General features: G+C 47.5%; 2 protein-coding genes across 2 annotated transcripts in view; one reads left to right on the forward strand and one right to left on the reverse strand.

The window, feature by feature from the left end:
- Positions 1 to 1057, forward strand: part of P4ha3 (prolyl 4-hydroxylase subunit alpha 3) — a 33662-nt gene extending 32605 nt beyond the window's left edge. Inside the window, exon 13 of the mRNA XM_021201683.2 lies at positions 645 to 1057. Coding sequence (XP_021057342.1) covers positions 645 to 715 — 71 coding nt within the window. The 3' untranslated portion in view covers positions 716 to 1057. The remainder of the gene's footprint in view (positions 1 to 644) is intronic.
- A 7044-nt stretch (positions 1058 to 8101) lies between these two features.
- Positions 8102 to 17523, reverse strand: part of Ppme1 (protein phosphatase methylesterase 1) — a 51337-nt gene continuing 41915 nt past the window's right edge. The window contains exons 11-14 of the mRNA XM_021219202.1: positions 16396 to 16440; positions 14355 to 14419; positions 10332 to 10399; positions 8102 to 9245 (exon numbers count right to left, since the gene is read on the reverse strand). Coding sequence (XP_021074861.1) covers positions 9227 to 9245; positions 10332 to 10399; positions 14355 to 14419; positions 16396 to 16440 — 197 coding nt within the window. The 3' untranslated portion in view covers positions 8102 to 9226. The remainder of the gene's footprint in view (positions 9246 to 10331; positions 10400 to 14354; positions 14420 to 16395; positions 16441 to 17523) is intronic.

A 17523-nucleotide genomic window follows, 5' to 3' on the forward strand; every position in this document is an offset into this window, starting at 1 on the left:
GAGAGGAGAGCAGAGGAGAGGAGAGGAGAGGAGAGCAGAGGAGAGCAGAGGAGAGGAGAGGAGAGGAGAGCAGAGGAGAGGAGAGGAGAGGAGGCACCTCCCTCCCTGTGCATCAAGGCAAACATTGCTGCTGCCATTTAGCTCTGACCCAAGAGAGTGGTTAGACAAGAAGCCAGACCAGCAGAGGATGGGTGGACTCGCTCCTGATGGATGGACATGATTATGGTCATGTGTGTCCAAGAGCACCTCACCCTGCAGCTAGAAAGGCGGGTGGGAAGTGGCTGCCATGTTGACTGGGACACCAGGAGAAACAAACCCAGCAGTGGCTTCAATTTCAGTGAGTGACCTGAGTACCACACATGTGGAACCCAGCTCTCCATTAGCAAGATCTGCTGGGACTTCCTGGAGGCCCATATACGTGCTGTGCCAGAGGCAGCAGATCGGGCTCAGTTGGGCAGGACTAGACTAGACAAAGGAACGGCACTTCAGGTCCCACTATAGAAGATGTAACCTTTGGAAAATAAACCCGATGCCCTATTCACTAGCTACGGGATTTAGGCTGTGCTCCCACGCCCTGTGGGCCAGTGCGTGGCCTTGTGGCCATTTCCCTGCTGAGCCCCCTCTCCCTCCCTGATCTCCTCCAGTGGCCAACAAGTGGATACATGAGTATGGGCAGGAATTCCGAAGACCCTGCAGCACCAACCCTGAAGACTGAGACACCGGCAGATGGTAGCTTGTCAGAGAAGCCGGGAGCCAAAGCCATGGGCCGAGGGGAGCGGATCCTCCTGAAGGGAGGCCTCCAGCAGGGCTGCTGCCTGTGAGTCAAGGCTAGGACTTTACCAGGAGCCCCCATCCCCCAAATTTGCATCTGTTTCTACTCCAGCTGTGCGACTTAGAGTCGAATGGACAAGACAAAGAGGCCTAAGAGGTCTCTAGGGAGCTGACTTCCTTAGGAGTAAAAGGATTGAGCTCAGTGTAGAAACTCAGTGTTTAGAATGTGCCTGGGTTTAGTTCACTAACACTGAACACACACCACATACACACACACACATATATACATCCATACACCCACCCACATATACCCATACATGCACACATGCACACACACACACATCCATACACCCACATATACCCATACACAGACACGCATACACACATATACATACACATATATATATATATAAGCACACACACACACACACACACACACACACACACACACACACACTGCAAACAGTATATGAGTTGATCTCTGCTGCTGCCTCAGGAGGAGAGTCTGACCCAGAGGCCCTCCATCCCCATCCCCAGTGGGGATATCAATCACGTGATGACTTTTTTCTAAAGTGGAAAACAATTTTCTTTTTTGTGATGGTTTTTATTGCCATTAAAATGTTTTACAAACACCCCTTCTAACAGTGACTATTCTTCTATGATGTTGAGAGAAAAATCAAAGTAGTGCTGTTGATTAATGTACCTGAGCCCCAGCCCCTACTCCCCGTTTGGTCATCTTGTTCTAGACTTGCTGACATTGTTCCTCAGAGTCCCCCACCTCTAAGGCCTCCCCATTTGCTGTCGCTCCAGGTCCTCAGAGGAGCTTTCATCATTCCACACACAGTCCACACACAGCTTTTCTGATCACCTCCTCCTAACTCTGCTGGATTCACTGTACTTCCTCGCTAAGGCTCCTGTGAACTGAGCAGACTTCAGCCCTTTGTTAACTGGACCACTTGCTCTCCTCCTGGCCCCTGTTCTACTGATGCCTCTGTTAGAGCCACATCTTGATGCAGCTCCACACTTGCCAGGGTGCTTGACCAGGGGCTGGTTTGAAATAGGCAAAAGCAGAAGTTTTACAGGCAAAGCCTGAGGAGTCCTTCCTGCCAAAGGCCAAATGAGCAGCGGTAACGTGGATGGTGGTGTTTGAGTGCTTGTGCCAAGTGGATGCTGGGTTCCTCCCCGGTGATGTGGGTGTGCTTCACTTCTGAAGCCGCCGCCCATGAAGGCTGTGGGCAGTTAGACTCTATTCCTCGCTCTGCTGACCTAACTCCTCACGCTCAGCTTCCCGAGCTTTTTCCCTTCCAGTGAAGACTCTGATGTTCTGATGCCCTGCTTTCTTGGGTGTGTCCTGAATTGATGCTGAGTGTGCAAAGATTCAGGAAGTCTTAGCAAATGACCATCACCTACGCACCCTACCTCCTCTGAAAGAAAGCCACCGTCTACGGTGAGACCACCTACTCTCTGAGCTCAGGCTTTTCAGTTAGCTACTGGTTTAGACTAAGCAAATCATAGCCATGGTGCACTCCGAAAAGCTTACTCTGATGGTTCTAAACCATGGGCCAGTGAGATGGCTCAGCAGGTGGCACACTTTCTGTGCAATTCTGACAACCTTGGCCACCTGCCTCTTAAGAAAGAGGCTGCACTGAGCCTCAAGAGTGATGTCTGTCACCAGGCCCATCTTAGTTACTGTTCTATTGCTGTGCCAAGACACCATGACTAAGGTGACTTACTGAAGAAAGTTTATCTGGGGCTTATAGTTTCAGAGGTGAGTTCATGACCATCACGATGTCAGAAGGCAGGTGTGACACTGCAGCAGTAGCTGAGGGCTCGCGTCTTAAAACTCAACTGTGAGGCAGACAGAGAAACTTAGAATGGCACAAGTCTTTTGAAACCTCAAGTCAGCCCTCAGTGACACACCTCCTTCAACAAGGTCACACCTCTTCATCCTTCCCAAACAGTTCCACCAACTGGGACCAAGTATTCAAACATATAAGCCTGTGGGGGCCGTTTGCATCCAAATAACCACAAGGTCTGTCCTCCGGGCAGTCAGTCTTGCCCATCTCTCGGGTGTGGCTCTGAGTAGTCAGGTGTACACTGGGCTGGGAGTCTGTCCTCTGTGCAGTCAGTCTTGCCCATCTCTCGGGTGTGGCTCTGAGTAGTCAGGTAGGTGTACGCTGGGCTGGGAGTCTGTCCTCCGTGCAGTCAGTCTTGCCCATCTCTCGGGTGTGGCTCTGAGTAGTCGGGTGTACACTGGGCTGGGAGTCTGTCCTCTGTGCAGTCAGTCTTGCCCATCTCTTGGGTGTGGCCCTGAGTAGTCAGGTGTACGCTGGGCTGGGAGTCTGTCCTCCGTGCAGTCAGTCTTGCCCATCTCTCGGGTGTGGCTCTGAGTAGTCAGGTGTACGCTGGGATGGGAGTTGCAGCCTGATCCAGGACGTGCAGCTGTGCAGCCTTAGGCGAATCCCTTCCAGATCAGAGCTGCTCTCTCACCTGTGGGAATCACTGCCAGATTGCCTGCTTTCCTGGTCCTCAGGTGTGGGGTCTTCCTCAGACACCAATAAGTGGTGTCTGTTATTCTACACTTTGGCTCCTCAGTCCTCAGAAGGTGGCATCTCCACTGACCACCAGGAAAACTTGTTTTTATCCCCAGTTAATGGCTCAGGTCACTTACCTTGGGAGATGCCAGCTAGTTGGCTGGTCTCAGACCCCAACGTTCTGTCTGGCTACAGGCTGGGGTTTTCTAGCAAACTGTGGGGAGAGGAAGCTAGCCCAAGGAATAAGGGAGGGTATAACTCACTGAGCCCTGGACCCAGGCTACAGCGCATTAGACTCTGGAAGCTGATGCAGTAGCTCCAAGACTACAAATACATGTACCTACCAGGGAGGAGGGGAGGCCCTGGGCTTCCTCTGCTGCTGTCTGAGATCTCAGTCTCTCTCTCTCTCCTTCTCTCTCTCTCTCTCTCTCTCTCTCTCTCTCTCTCTCTCTCTCTCTCTCCCTCCCTCTCTGTATCTGTGTATTTTGTTTTTTGAGACAAAGTTTCCTTTTGTGGCCCTGGCTGTTCTGATCTCACTGTAAACCAGACTGGCCTCTAACTCACAAAGACCCACCTGCTTCTGCCTCCAGAATGCTGGGATTAAAGGCGTGTGCCACCACCCTCTAGCTATCTTAGGCTCTTAATGCTTAACTTTTTAAATTTAATTTTTAATTTTTGTTTTTATTATTTATGATGTTATTATCTATTTTATTTATTATTTATGTTAGTATGTGTGCATGCATGTGGACGATTGCAGAGGCCACAGAAGGGCATTGAATCCTCTGGAGCTGGAGTTACAGATAGTTACTAGCAGCCATTGCTCTTAGCCCCGGAGCCATTTCTCCAGCCCCGTGTTTTCCCTCTGACTGCCTTGAGTTCCGGATCTCCATTTGTCAGCAGGCCTCCCAATCCAACATAATGGTCTCCCGGCTTCTCTTCCTGAACACAGTTAGCTTGTCTTGTTTACTCCAGTTCCAAAGGACCAACACAATTGCTTTCTCACGTCACTGCGACCCTGTCTCATTTGGTGCATCCTTTTTACCTGGACCACAGATGCCTTTTTCTTTTGAGATTATCATGAAACTACATCATTTCTCCTGCCCCTTTCCTCCTTCCAAACCCCTCTTGCCCTCTTTCAAATCCATGGCCTACTTTTTCATTAGTTGTTGCACATGCATATATGTATATACATGTATATTTCTAACTATAACCTGCTCAGTCTATAGATTACATGTATGCATGTTTTCAGGACTATTTGGATAACCGATTGGTGTGCTCCTCCTGGGGGAGGGACTATTTTTCCCATTCTCAGCATTCCTTAGTTGTCTGTGGTCGTGTAGGGTCAAGGCCTAATGGTCTTCTCTCCCATTTACTTTAACTTGTCTGATTTATGTCATCCCTGTTCAGTTCATGTTTAGGCAGCCATGATGGTGACACCTTACGGGTGTAGCTTCTCATGTTACTAGGAGATACAATCTCATAGCAAACTCCTGGATTCTCTGGCTCTTATAATCCTTCTGTCCTCTCTTCTGCAATGTTCCTTGAGCCCTTTTGAGCCCTTGGGACTGGCTCCACAACTCTGCATTTTGATTGGTTGTGGTTTTCTGTAATGGTCTCTGTTGCAAAGAGAAGTTTGAGGAGTAAGAACTGCACTTTGTGTGGGTATAATGATATATATTAGAAAGTAGTTGGGGATAACTGTTTTAGTAAGATGCTGTTTTAATAAGATGATGTGGCCAGGAAAGACCCCCGAGAAGGACCCCCAGCAGTGGTGGTTGGAGGGTCTCCTCTAAGATCTGTGAATTTCCTAGCCCTGGGTAATTGGCTGCATTCCCAGTTCTGGGCATGCTTTTCCTCTTGTTGAATGTGACTTAAGTCCACTTAGAGAGCTTTTGGATGTCACTACTTAGAGAGCTTTTGTGTCACTACTGCACCCTTAAGGTTATAGTGCCAAGCCTGTGTGGCTCACAGGCATCATAGCTGGGTAGGTTGCTTTGGAAGCTTGTATGACATCTGGTGCCATGAAAGTCAGTCATCAGGGAGGGAGCATTCAGGTCAGTTCCAGCTCAGGGGTCTCCGGGCCTTGGTTCTGAAATGCATGGTATTTGCAGTAACAGACGCTCTAGTGGGCAACCGAAGGCAATGGTAATTCCTGTGTGTTCTGGGAGTCTCTTGGCCAACTCTGACCAACAACTCAAAGAGGGTTTCTCATGCCTGGTGTTGGGGTTTTTGTTAGGTGGTCTATGGCTCTTGGGGGAAATGCTGTCAGTCCAGAAGAGTTCATTTGACTATATATGTATATTTATATAGACTTATGGTTAGGTATATTTGTATTGGTTACAGTTACTATTGCTGTGATAAATCACCACAACCAAGCAACTCGGAGAGAAAAGTGTTTATTCAGTTTGTACTTCCACAGTTTATCATTGAGGGAAGTCCAGACAAGAACTTAAACAGGGCAGGAACCTGGAGGTAGAAGCTGATACAGAGGACATGGAAGGTGCTGCTTACTGGCTTGCTCAGCCAGCTCAGGGGTGACACCACCCACAATGGGCTGAGCCCTCCTCCATCAATCACTAATCAAGAAAATGTTCTACAGACAGATCTTATATGTTTTCTCAATTGAGTTTTCTCCTTTCAGACAACTCTAACTATATAAAACTGATATAAAACTATCCAGCTCAAATTATATGTTTTTTTCTGTTGTTTTTGTTTTTTGGTTTGTACATGGTTAATTCCTTATTATTCTCTTGGATAACCTTACTGTTATTTTAGCCTTCAGCTGTCTTTTACTGATGGACACACCTTAGTCTGGGGTTCGATGACCCTTCTACACAGGTTACTAAAGTGACTTTACTTTGGAGGTGGGGGGAAAGACAATTATCTTGTGCCTGATTTCTTATATGGATGCTGGACTTGGAACTAGAAGGCCTGGATGCTCACCCTGGTTGTGGCTGTGGGCAAGCCATTCCCCGTCTCTGAACTTCAGTCACCTTGCCTTAAATTGGATAGAACGCCTGCACTTGATGGCCACCTCCAATGAAGTTCAACCAACACTTGGTTCATTCTCATCCTCCATTCACCAGGCACAGGTCTCATTTTTCCTTCTGCTCTTCTGGGCTGATGTTCCTCTGAGCAAAACAAATGACATCTTCAGTCCAGCTCTGCTTGCTTGCAAATGATCCTCACAGCTGGGCTTGGTGACTGATGTCCCCCCATGGGAAGAGGTAGGAAGAGTCACTGGACCCTCACCTGGTACCACCGTCCATGCTTGGTGAAGGCTATCCAGGCCAAGTACTTTGGGGTCACCCATGCTCCTGTCGGGAACTCCTCACCCACACTCTGTAAGCTAGCCCAATAAACTCTGTAGTTCCCCTGGGAGAACTTTGGTGGTATTTATATTTTGTCCCTGGGACCTTGTGGAGGTGTGAAAACGGAATAGTCCCACTTCCAAATCACTTCTCCAGGGGTCCTTAGTACTCCTTAGGAGGCAGGATGCTATAGAAACTAGTTGCGTTTGAGCCTGACACTGTCATTTCTGAGACATATAAATTAATGTCTCCATACCCGTAAAATGAGTAGAACAGCGACTACCCTACAGGTTCTTCTGAGGGTTCAATGTCAAGTAAATTTGATGGTGCTCAAAATTGGTAATCATGGCTTTACCTGGTGAATGAAACCACAGTGATCATGCTGCCCCCTGCAGGCAACAGGGTATGCAGCGAAAAGGCAATCCCAAAAGATGGGTTGCAGAAGTCATAGTGCACAGAAGGTGGGCCCTTCTCTTCTCTGCCAGGTGCCTGTGCTCTGTCTGGTCACAGTGAACATCTAATCTTCAGCTTCTCCAGCATGGGTGTACATGAAAATGCAGATCACTTCTGACTCAACGAGAATGGAACAAGGACAAACCTGTATCCAAACTCCAGGTGAGGCCGTCACTAGTGGCTCAGGGACCACTTCTGCCAGTCACAGAACTTGGTCAGCTCACTTAATGGTCCTCCACGCCAGTGGAGCAGGTGCTTACTACAGTGTGCAGACGAGGAGATAGGAACCCTGGGGTTGGGGCTGGTAGCAGGAAATCAGCAAGGGCAAGGTAGTAACTTAGGTAAGAGATGAGATCCAGGTCAGGGAATAGCTGGGGTGGGAAAGAAGGGCATCAAGAAGATGCAGGGAGTGGCAGCAAACTGGGTATGAGGAGAAAGGGAAATTCCAGTTGCAGTCTGGACAACTGACAGCTGCTCGTTCTACCTCATTCTAAGCTGGAACCATGCACTCAAGAACAACTTTCAAGGAGGTCAAAAATGAAGTGGCTTCTGGTTCCCTAGGAGAGACCTGTGGGACAGCTAGGCACATACATCTAGAGCTCAGGAGATGACTTGGGTTGTTGGTTGAGTGTTGGCATAGAAGCCATCAGTAAAGGAAAACACAGGGGCAGACTGTCCCCTTGGCCAGCCGAAGAAATGGGACAGGACTCAAGTTCCATGGCTGTAGTAAAGACATCTGGCCTTCTCAGGATCAGATCCGAGGAAGATACTGATAGGCTGTGGAGAAAGACTTCTCTCCCCTCCCTGATAATCATCTCGTAACACAGCACTATGTCTATCCATCTGCCCCAGAGCTTCATTAGGGATGTTTATAGGAACACAGGTGATGATGTACTTACAGGAGTATGGGCTACTAGCCAGTGGCTACAGACACTGACAGACTATGGAGAAAGGGGCTTCTGGGGTCTTGCAGCAACTAAATCTAATAAACTGTTCCTATCCAGATCAGCAAGTAAGGACAGCTCCTCAGACAAAGGTTGGGAGATATTTATTTTCTTTAAACAAGATCATAAATAACAAAGAAACAAAGTCGGTCCCAGACTCTGGACCGTGCAGCAGGACAGGGGAAGTTGTTGGGTGAAAAAACGGAAGAGGGCTACACGTCACCTAAGACAGTCACAGAAAGATGGGTTTCAGGAGGATGCCCCACCCCGCCCATGGGCAGCAGGGGGTGGCCCCAGTGCTGTGCTTCGACAGCTAGATGAGGGCAAAGACTGGGGATGCTAGTCCATGATGTTTCTACGTAGTGACATGGAAACCACAAGTGGATCAAGAAGCTGTGGGTCTAGAAGAGGCAAGCGGGCACTTGGCACACCTCCAGGAACCAACTATGAGAATGGTTAAATTCAGTCATTAAAAACAATTCCACAGGATTTAGCCTGTGGCTTTGTGCATGGGCTGTGTTTAACCTGGGTTGCTCTGTGGCAGATTAGGGCTCATGAGGCCCTTGGAGCAGCCTGGCCTCAGCCCAGGGCAGGTGCCCAGACATGTGGGAGTGGGACAGTGGGCTCACCCAGATGGGAAGCCATGTGCTTGGACTGGCTGGACCTGGCTTACAGGTTGGTTTCTTGGGATACTTGCTATCCACTCCCTCTCCCTGAATCCTGGTTACTCTGGATCTTCCAGATTTGGGACAGTTAAGACTGGGATAACGGTACCTGACTGGTGTTTTATTTGAAAGGGAAAAATAAGGGCCAGTGTGTGCATTGCCCATCCCATGAGGTAGGGCAGGACCATGCCAAGGACATCTTCAAGGAATGGAGATCCCTGAGCCTGGGGGTACATTGCCAGATGCCAGGAACAGGGCCAGGGAGCAGCTCTGGGGGCTTCATCCTAGGCAAGGCAGGGAGCACAGGAGGGGAGAGGGAGAGCTGTGGACCCCAGACTGCACAGGCCACTGTTGGACAAGGGCACTGGAGAACAATGCTTTCAACAGTACACAGGAAAGGGTTTGTACATCTGGGGATGCCCTCTACAGGAGCCGGTATCACATGGCTGGGCAGGATGGACAGGAGGAGACAGCGGCATCACAGTGGCCTCTGGTGCGATGTATTTACAACAGAGCTCAATGTAGAGGGAGGAGTAGACAGCAGGTCACTAGCAGCCAGGAAACACACTGTCAAGGGTAGAAAGGGGGAACTGTCACAATTTAACCCTAACAAGCTTTTCTCCAGTTTACCCCTTTCTCTAGGGAGCCCTCCCTAATGACCACCAGTGTCCCATCCCCTCACAGCCCCACATGGGGCTAGACAGGGTGCTGCCCTCAGTGAATGGTTCACAACCAAGACACCAAATGGTTAGAAGCCCCCAAACACGTAATTGAGAAATTAAGTCTTCACTATTGACTCTAGAGTCCGTGGATGGACAGTTAACAGACAGGAGAGGGCAGTGTGAACCACCTCCTTCCTGGTTCACTGTCCCAGATCCCTGTCAGGATGCCCACCACTCCTGTCACTGCCATCTCCCATGGCCTGGCAATCAGCTGTCTAAGGCAAAAGGCATACCTTCTTAAAATTTCTGTGGAAGAGCACAGGCTCCCCCAAAGCCTCATCAAGAAGAGGCCAACAGGAATGACACCTCCTGTGACACACGTGACACATGGGCTGAGAAGCAAGGGCGACCACACAACGTGGGTCAGCGTGTCTCTCCTTCAACATAAAGCCCTAATACGAGGAGCTTTCTGGGATGAGGGCTTGTTCCCTCTCCCTCTAGGTAAGCCATTGTTTCGCTTTTGCCTCCCTGATAAATGGTACCATCTGGAAACAATTCTGGTTGGCAGAATTATGTTTAGGAGATGTTTCTGGAAGATATGGGCAGAGGCCAGGGTGTTGTTACAGTGCATAGAACACCCTGTGAGCACACAAAGAATCATCTCCTCTCCATGTCAGCAGTGCAGAGATTGGACTCCCTGATCTACACCACTACCAACCTCCACAGCTCTGCTCAGCAGAGGCAGATTCTCATTACAGCCTCCTCAGAGAGCAGACACCTCAAGGCAGGAGATAAGGTATGACTCAATCACAGCTCAACAAGAGCTCACTGGATCAGAGCCCACATACAACTAAGAAAACACATACCAGTTTGGTAACCCAGACCAGGCAGGGCTAAGGCAGAGATATCCCCCCCCCCCCCACACACACACAAGAGTCTTGAGTTTTGAGGTAGACCAGCTGGCTAGGCTCACATACTTGTGCACACTTACCACTGGAATCCTCCGATGGGCTCTGCAAACCTGTGCCGGATCAGGAAAGTGGCAACAGCTTCAGCTACCTGGAAAAGAGGAGGCATTCCAGGCTCTGTGAAAGTAAGTGCTGAGCTCAGCACTGGAAGCCTGTGCGCTTCTGCTGGAAATCAGGCTCTGTGGAAGCCTGTGGAAGGCTCCCTGGTGTCCTCATGAATCCTACTATGTGGGTAGTACCTACTGTGGGTGGCTTAAGAGCAAAAGGTCTTAAAAAAGCCAGCCTGGTCTACAGAGTGAGTTCCAGGACAGCCAGGGCTACACAGAGAAACCCTGTCTCGAAAAACCAAAAAAAAAAAAAAAAAAAAAAGAGCAAAGGGACCTGGACCAGGGACTCTTTGTAAGGGGCTCCAGAGAGCTGAGGAGGAACAAGGACCTTTTGGTGGACTGTATGTAGAAGGAGTTGCAGAAGGCAATGAGCTTTCTGGAGAAGGCTGTGACTGGTAAATCCTGGAGAGGCACAGCCCCAGAGCTTCATCCCATGCCACACCACCTCCAGTAGGATCTGTGTGACAAGTTCCACAGATTGAGGCGATCAACCTCAAAAGGAGGAGGCCTCCTGAAACCGGTTGTGGAACTCTTCGCCGGAGAAAAAATATTGAGCTGTAGTTCTCGTGGCAATCTATCTGTTTTGTTTTCTCTTATTCCTTTTCTTATTTACATATTCCTGGTAGCCTAGGCGAAGGGTAAGAAATCATTCCTAGAGATGGGGCCACTAACATGACCTTATCCCTAGGGAAACCAACGCTTTACTTTCTAAATCATTTACAAAACTATTATGATAAACTTTCCCAACAATAAAATTTCATATGGCTACACGTGTGTCATCAGAGGTGAATTTTGGTATATGGTAAAGAAAGCCTTAATTAGAAAGAATTAAAATAGTTTAAATTTATACATTGAAGGTTATAAAAAATCAGGCACTAGATGTTAAATAATAATTCACTGCTTGTGGACGTTGTACATCGTGGTGCGGAGCCTAGTGCGCACCACGATGTACAACGTCCACAAGCAGATATAGTTTCTAAGAGCTGTAATGTTTTTGTTTTTTTTTTTTTGGTTTTTCGAGACAGGGTTTCTCTGTATAGCTCTGGCTGTCCTGGAACTCACTTGGTAGACCAGGCTGGCCTCGAACTCAGAAATCCGCCTGCCTCTGCCTCCCGAGTGCTGGGATTAAAGGCCTGCGCCACCAGGCCCGGCTTTTTTTTTGGTTTTTCAAGACAGGGTTTCTCTGTGTAGCCCTGGCTGTCCTGGAACTCACTTTATAGACCAAGCTGGCCTTGAACTCAGAAATCCACCTGCCTCTGCCTCCCGAGTGCTGGGATTAAAGGCGTGCGCCACCACGCCCGGCTTAATGTTTGGTTTTTTTAATGTATAAAATCCCCTGCTTGAGAGCTGCAGAATACACTCAGATTCAAACTGCCTCTGTGTTTGTTTCTGTTTGTTACCGCTGAATCCTTACCCAACTAGCTTCAAGGACCCTCATTCCAGGGACCCCCATACCCGACTGGGGTGGTCTGTGGCAGTCCCAGGATTGCTTCTTGCTGCTGCTGTGCCTTCTCATGTTTGTCATGGCTGTATTCCTCATTTTTCTGACATGGTGTGACTAGGCAAAGAAATGCACTTTCTACCTATAATGTTATGGTTGGTTACTGGGTACTAGCCCATACTATTGGGCAAATTACCTGCAGATCAACATGAAGATGAACTTTCATGAAATTATGCTTTTTACATGAATTGATGACTTACAGTAAAGATTTTACAGAATTCCTGATTTGATTCAAGTAATTTTAAGAAGACAGTTGATAGAAAGTTTAATTAAAATAAAAAATAGAACGTGCCTCCTCCTGCAAAATAGTAAAGGCTGCACAGGCTGGAAAAGGACGGCAGTGAGCTCTCATGCATTACAAGCACATAAATTGCACTAGGATGAAAAATAGGCTTGGAATAAATTAATGATCAAGAGCTGGGCGTGGTGGTGCATGCCTTTAATCCCGGCACTTGGGAGGCAGAGGCAGGCGGATTTCTGAGTTCGAGGACAGCCTGGTCTACAAAGTGAGTTCCAGGACAGCCAGGGCTATACAGAGAAACCCTGTCTTGAAAAACCAAAAAAAAAAAAAAAAAATTAATGATCAAGGAAAACATTTATTCTAGATTAGGTCTAGGAATGAGGCCGCGGTTCTCAGTGCTCACGGGTCTACGTAAGGCCATGAACAAGGAGTGGGTAGGTGACCTGTTTCTTGGTAACAACTTTGTTAACCTATAACATAAGAAACTATTGCTTTCAACTTATAATGAACTTATAGACTAAAAGATAGATAAAAGTGTTTAGTTAGGTACGAGCTTTAATAGGAAAACATGCAATCAACAATCCTGCTGTAACTCCCTCTTGTGTGGGTCAAGTGAACAAGTAAGGCTGCCTGAGCCCAAACCCCATGAAAACTCAGAACTGAATACAGTCGGTGTGGAGCCAGCTACTTGCTAAACTCCAGACCAGGTGGAGTAAGTAACATGTAACCATGGCACTCCACTCAGAGGACCACAACAACCAGTCACATAGCATAAAAACCGAGTTCTTCCTCCATGTTAATGAGGTGTCTAGATAGTCCCTGAGTGTTCGGCAAATGAGCTCCCCTTCCTGGGCATCCCTTCCCACAAAAGGTATTTAATCCCTGGTTCACCCTGAGTAATGTGTACACATCTACATGTGCCATCTAACAACGCAGTTTGGATAAGCAGCGACCACCTCTTCATCAAGGATCATTGTGGGGGGAGGCCTTCCTCATAAAGAGCAGAGCTTAAATCTGGAGAGGGCCTCCTCTCTCCCAGCCTCTTTGTATTCTCAGCACTCACTTGGAACCAAACTGGGGTCTGCTCTTGTCCTAGGTCCTGCATTCCCCTTCCTGCCTGATGCGTGGATGTCCTGAGGGAAGTGTAGACTGGGAACCCCAGTTCCCAACTCTCAGGTACACAGGAGTCATAGAACAACAGTAACCATCCAGACTCCGCTGTTTCCCACTCATGGAAACATAGAATGAGGACTCCCATTATGGACTGTATTCTGCCACCCCTGAGCAGTGTGCTGGCACTTCTGGCACCCCAGTAGCAAGGCAGACACGCAGCCCAACACTTGTATAACAATTTTATCTGCTTTTGAATGAGTTTAATTTTTCTTTTTACATAGAGATCTTTGACTTAGGGGTAGAAAAAGGCTAAGAGAAAAAATAAAGTTGTTAGAGCTTGCACACTGGAGCTTTGCTCTATCCACCAACTGTGAGTGTGTGTGTGTCTATGTATGTATGCAAAATGGTTAGAGTTTGCTTGCTGGAACTTTCCTCTATGCACCAAATGTGTATGTGTATATGTATGTATGTGTGTATGTATGTATGTATGTATGTATGTATGTATGTGTGTGTGAAGCTGTTGAAGCTTGCTTATTGGAGCCTGCTTTGTTTCATCCACTAAGGTTGTGTGTGTTGAGTGTGTGAATTTCTTGTTTCTTTCTTATGGCCACCTAGGAGTTTAAAGAGTTCCTCACTGGTCATAGAGAGTGCTGGCCCCAGATAATTAAGTTTTGCTATCAGCACTGGCTGCAATCGCTGACTCCACACTTGGCTCTCCTCAATTTACCTTGTGGTGTGGGAGCTGGCCTTCAGCAATGTTTTACCTCTGGAAGGGTTACAAACACCTTTTTCTCACAAGCTCTAGTATCTCTGAGTATAAATGGACTTTAGGGTGCAGTTTGGCTTTAGGGGTAGCAAAGAAGATCTTAGCCACAGGGCTCTGGGATAAAACAGAGGGAGCCAGCAGCTCTGTCTGCAGCACAGACATACGAAGTCAAGACCACAGGTACTCACTCACCAGGAAGGGGCTTGGGGAGCTGGCAGACTGCAGATAAACCCCAAGACACAGGCTTATCTATCCTACTTTCTGTGGAACCCACATTCCTCCCAGTTATCCCCTTAAGTCACCAGGCACCAGACTTACCTTGTCAGGGGCATCCTCATGGACTGCATGGCCACACTGGGGTAAGACCTGCATCTGGAACTTCCCTGGAGAGGAAACAAGCAGGCAACCTCAGGGACAAAAAGCCCTCCCCTCCTCATCTCTGTACTTCACAGGTCACAGGCCAGCCCAGGAGGCCCTTCCCCAGGACAGTCTGACGAGTGTAATTGGACCCATGTTCCGCTCCCTTCACAGTTCACCTTTGCCTCTCTCTGTACTTTCCTTCCTACTTGGTGTAAATTTACTTTGGGCAGAAAACTCAGCCCCTGTGCTCACAGGGTTCATTCGAGTGGGAGAGTAAAACACAACACTAATGTCGATGTGGCCCCAGGGGTAAAAAGGGTCACACAGACTGTAAAAATGTGGCAAGGGTCTTGATGATCCAGCAGGCATCCAGTCAGGCTTCTGTAAAGACAGAATAGCCCACTCAAAGGAGAGGTGGCTAGAAATGGCAATTACCCATGGAAATAAAAGAAGCCTGGCTTGGTGCTGATGTGAGTGGCTAGCAATGGGATTGTACTGGAAACGAATCTATATTAAGAATATTGAAATGGATCATTAGAAAATACAGCAGACGAGTATTTAACAATGTGCCAGGCACTGTAAGATGTGGTTTCTCACACTGTCTTACAGAATACTAAAGCTCACAACTTATAGAAATTTGGGGGCTGTGGTTATTTGGGATTGAAACTAGGGTGCCAAGCATGATACTCAAACACTACCAGTGAATTATACTCCGAACCCTAATATGACAATTATTAAAAGTGAGCAACAACTGGGCATGTAGCTTTCCTAGTGTGTGTTGGTCCAAGGGTTTGGTATAAGAGTGGAAAGCTGAGCTGGGCTATAGCATGAGCAGCAGGGTGTGCCTGGCACCAGAGGACTGTAGTCCAATGCTAACTACTGGGGTAGGGAAGGTGTGAGAGGCGTCTTACTCTCTGAGCTCAGTTTTTCCACTTAAATGTAGGAGAGCTGGAGCATCCACGTGGCGCTAATGCAGGCGCAGCAGCAGCTCTCTCCTGCAGCAGCAGTTCGTGTCTTCAGTGTACTATTCCAGCCGCTGTTAAAGACGACTCTACAATCTCAGGGCTAAGGAAACTAGCTCTGACTGGGGCAATGTGCTGTCCAAGGCTGTGTAATTAGTGAAGGAACTGAGGCCGTACCGTTCATGAAGACTACTAATGCCCCTCTTCCTGCACAAGGCAGCCTCTCTGTCACATCTCTTATATTACTGACTCATCTGATTCTAACAGAGCAAGAAATGGGTCCTGCTCCATCCACTGCTGCACGGCCCTCACGTCTGCCCTGTGTCTGGTGCTCATGCCCACCACACTTTGGCATCCTTGAGGCTGGCACCAACGCTCTCATTTAACCCACGAACAGCCTTCCAGCTGATACAGATTACTGGGAAAGCAGCATCTAAAACTCACCACACCCTGATGCTCTCTCTTCTCCCTCCTCACTATGATGTCGTCTAACAGACTTTATACCCTTTGGTACCTATATTTTTTTTCTTAAACTCTGAACATAAAAAAAAACACTCAGAAAATCATGTCTGTTCCCAGTGTTAGACACCTATGTAAAACTTAAGTTTCCAAATGAATCTCTTCATCTTAATCCTTCCATCAGGGATTACAGCTAACATAATAACTCCCATTTTTAGTTGGGGGAAAAAGGCAATCACTCTTCAAAAAAAAGAAAGACACTTTGGGAGGCAGAGGCAGGAGGATCTTTGGTGAGTTTTAGGCCAACCTGGTTTACATAGAGTTCTAGGATAGCCAGAGATACCCTGCCTGGGGTGGGGTGGGGATAAAACAAAACAACAACTCCCCCCTAAACAAAACAAAACAAAAGGGAAGGGAAGATACCCACCCACAGTCCTGTGGGCTGGTGGGGAGGCGTCCAGCAGAGCTGGACTCTGATGCTCAGTGTATTCTCCATCCCAGAATATCGATTTTCCTATGACTGCCCATTCCCTTGCCCTTAGGAAAGGATCCATGGGTACAATCGCTGAATGACTTACCCTGCATCTGGCCTATGGTCAGATCTTTATCCAATCTGTCAACACCTAGAAAAAAGCAAGAGAATCTGTGAGTAGTTCCTGGAAAAGGCCTTGTGAAATGGGCTTTGCTGTGTACTGAGTAAACACTGCTCCAGAACTATAAAGACCACTGCACTCTCAATCAGATGGATACAATTCTTTGACTCCCATATTCTCAACAGATGAAAAATTTTGGGTTGAGATTTCTGGGTGATCATGTTCATTTTTTAAATTTATTTATAAATAAATAAATAAATAAAATTTATATATGAGTATTTTGCCTATATGTATATATCTGTACCACATATGTACCTGGCACATGTGGAGGTCAGAAAAGGGTGTGTCGAACTGGAGTTACAGATGATTGTGAGCCACGTATGGGTAGTGGGAACTGAATTTAGGTTCTTTGGAAGAATAACAAATATCTTTAACTGCTAAGCAATTGGTGTGGCCCCAATCATGCGCACTCACAGATGTTTAGATGCAAACATCATTTTACTGTCTCGATTCTCAGTGTTCAGAATGCTCTAGGAGTTGGGTTCAGCCGGGTACTCAGGGCAGGACAACACCACGCAGCACTGGAGGGGTTAAAACCTGTTAGGTTTAGGCCTGTACGGGGGCAGTTTAGAAGGGGGTTTCTCCACTTTAGAAGTCACACCTATGTTGGTTAATCTTAACAGTTGTGATGAGGTCACATCTAGATGACAGTATTCTGACAATTCTATGGACTCGCTGTCCCACAATTCATGGGGAAGCCATAACCCCCAGTGGATTTGAAAGTGGAGTCTACAAAAGATAAAATGAGGTTGTAGGGGTAGGAGGTCTCTGACACAATAACATTATTGTCCATGTAAAAGACACCAGAAAACTCAGTACACAGCAAAACTTTCTCATATCTATGCGAAAGCACAAAAGGTCTGTGAACCAGGAACAACTCTGAGAACTTAATCCAACCCATACCCTAATCTTACACTGTCAGCCCCAGACTGGGAGAAATACAGGTTTCAGTTCTTTAAACCACCCAATCTATTTGAGTATTTCAAATATTTGATTATTTCAGCCAAGGAGACACACACACACACACACACACACACACACACACACACACAC

Source organism: Mus pahari, chromosome 1 (assembly GCF_900095145.1).
Source record: "Mus pahari chromosome 1, PAHARI_EIJ_v1.1, whole genome shotgun sequence".
Classification (NCBI taxonomy): domain Eukaryota; kingdom Metazoa; phylum Chordata; class Mammalia; order Rodentia; family Muridae; genus Mus; species Mus pahari.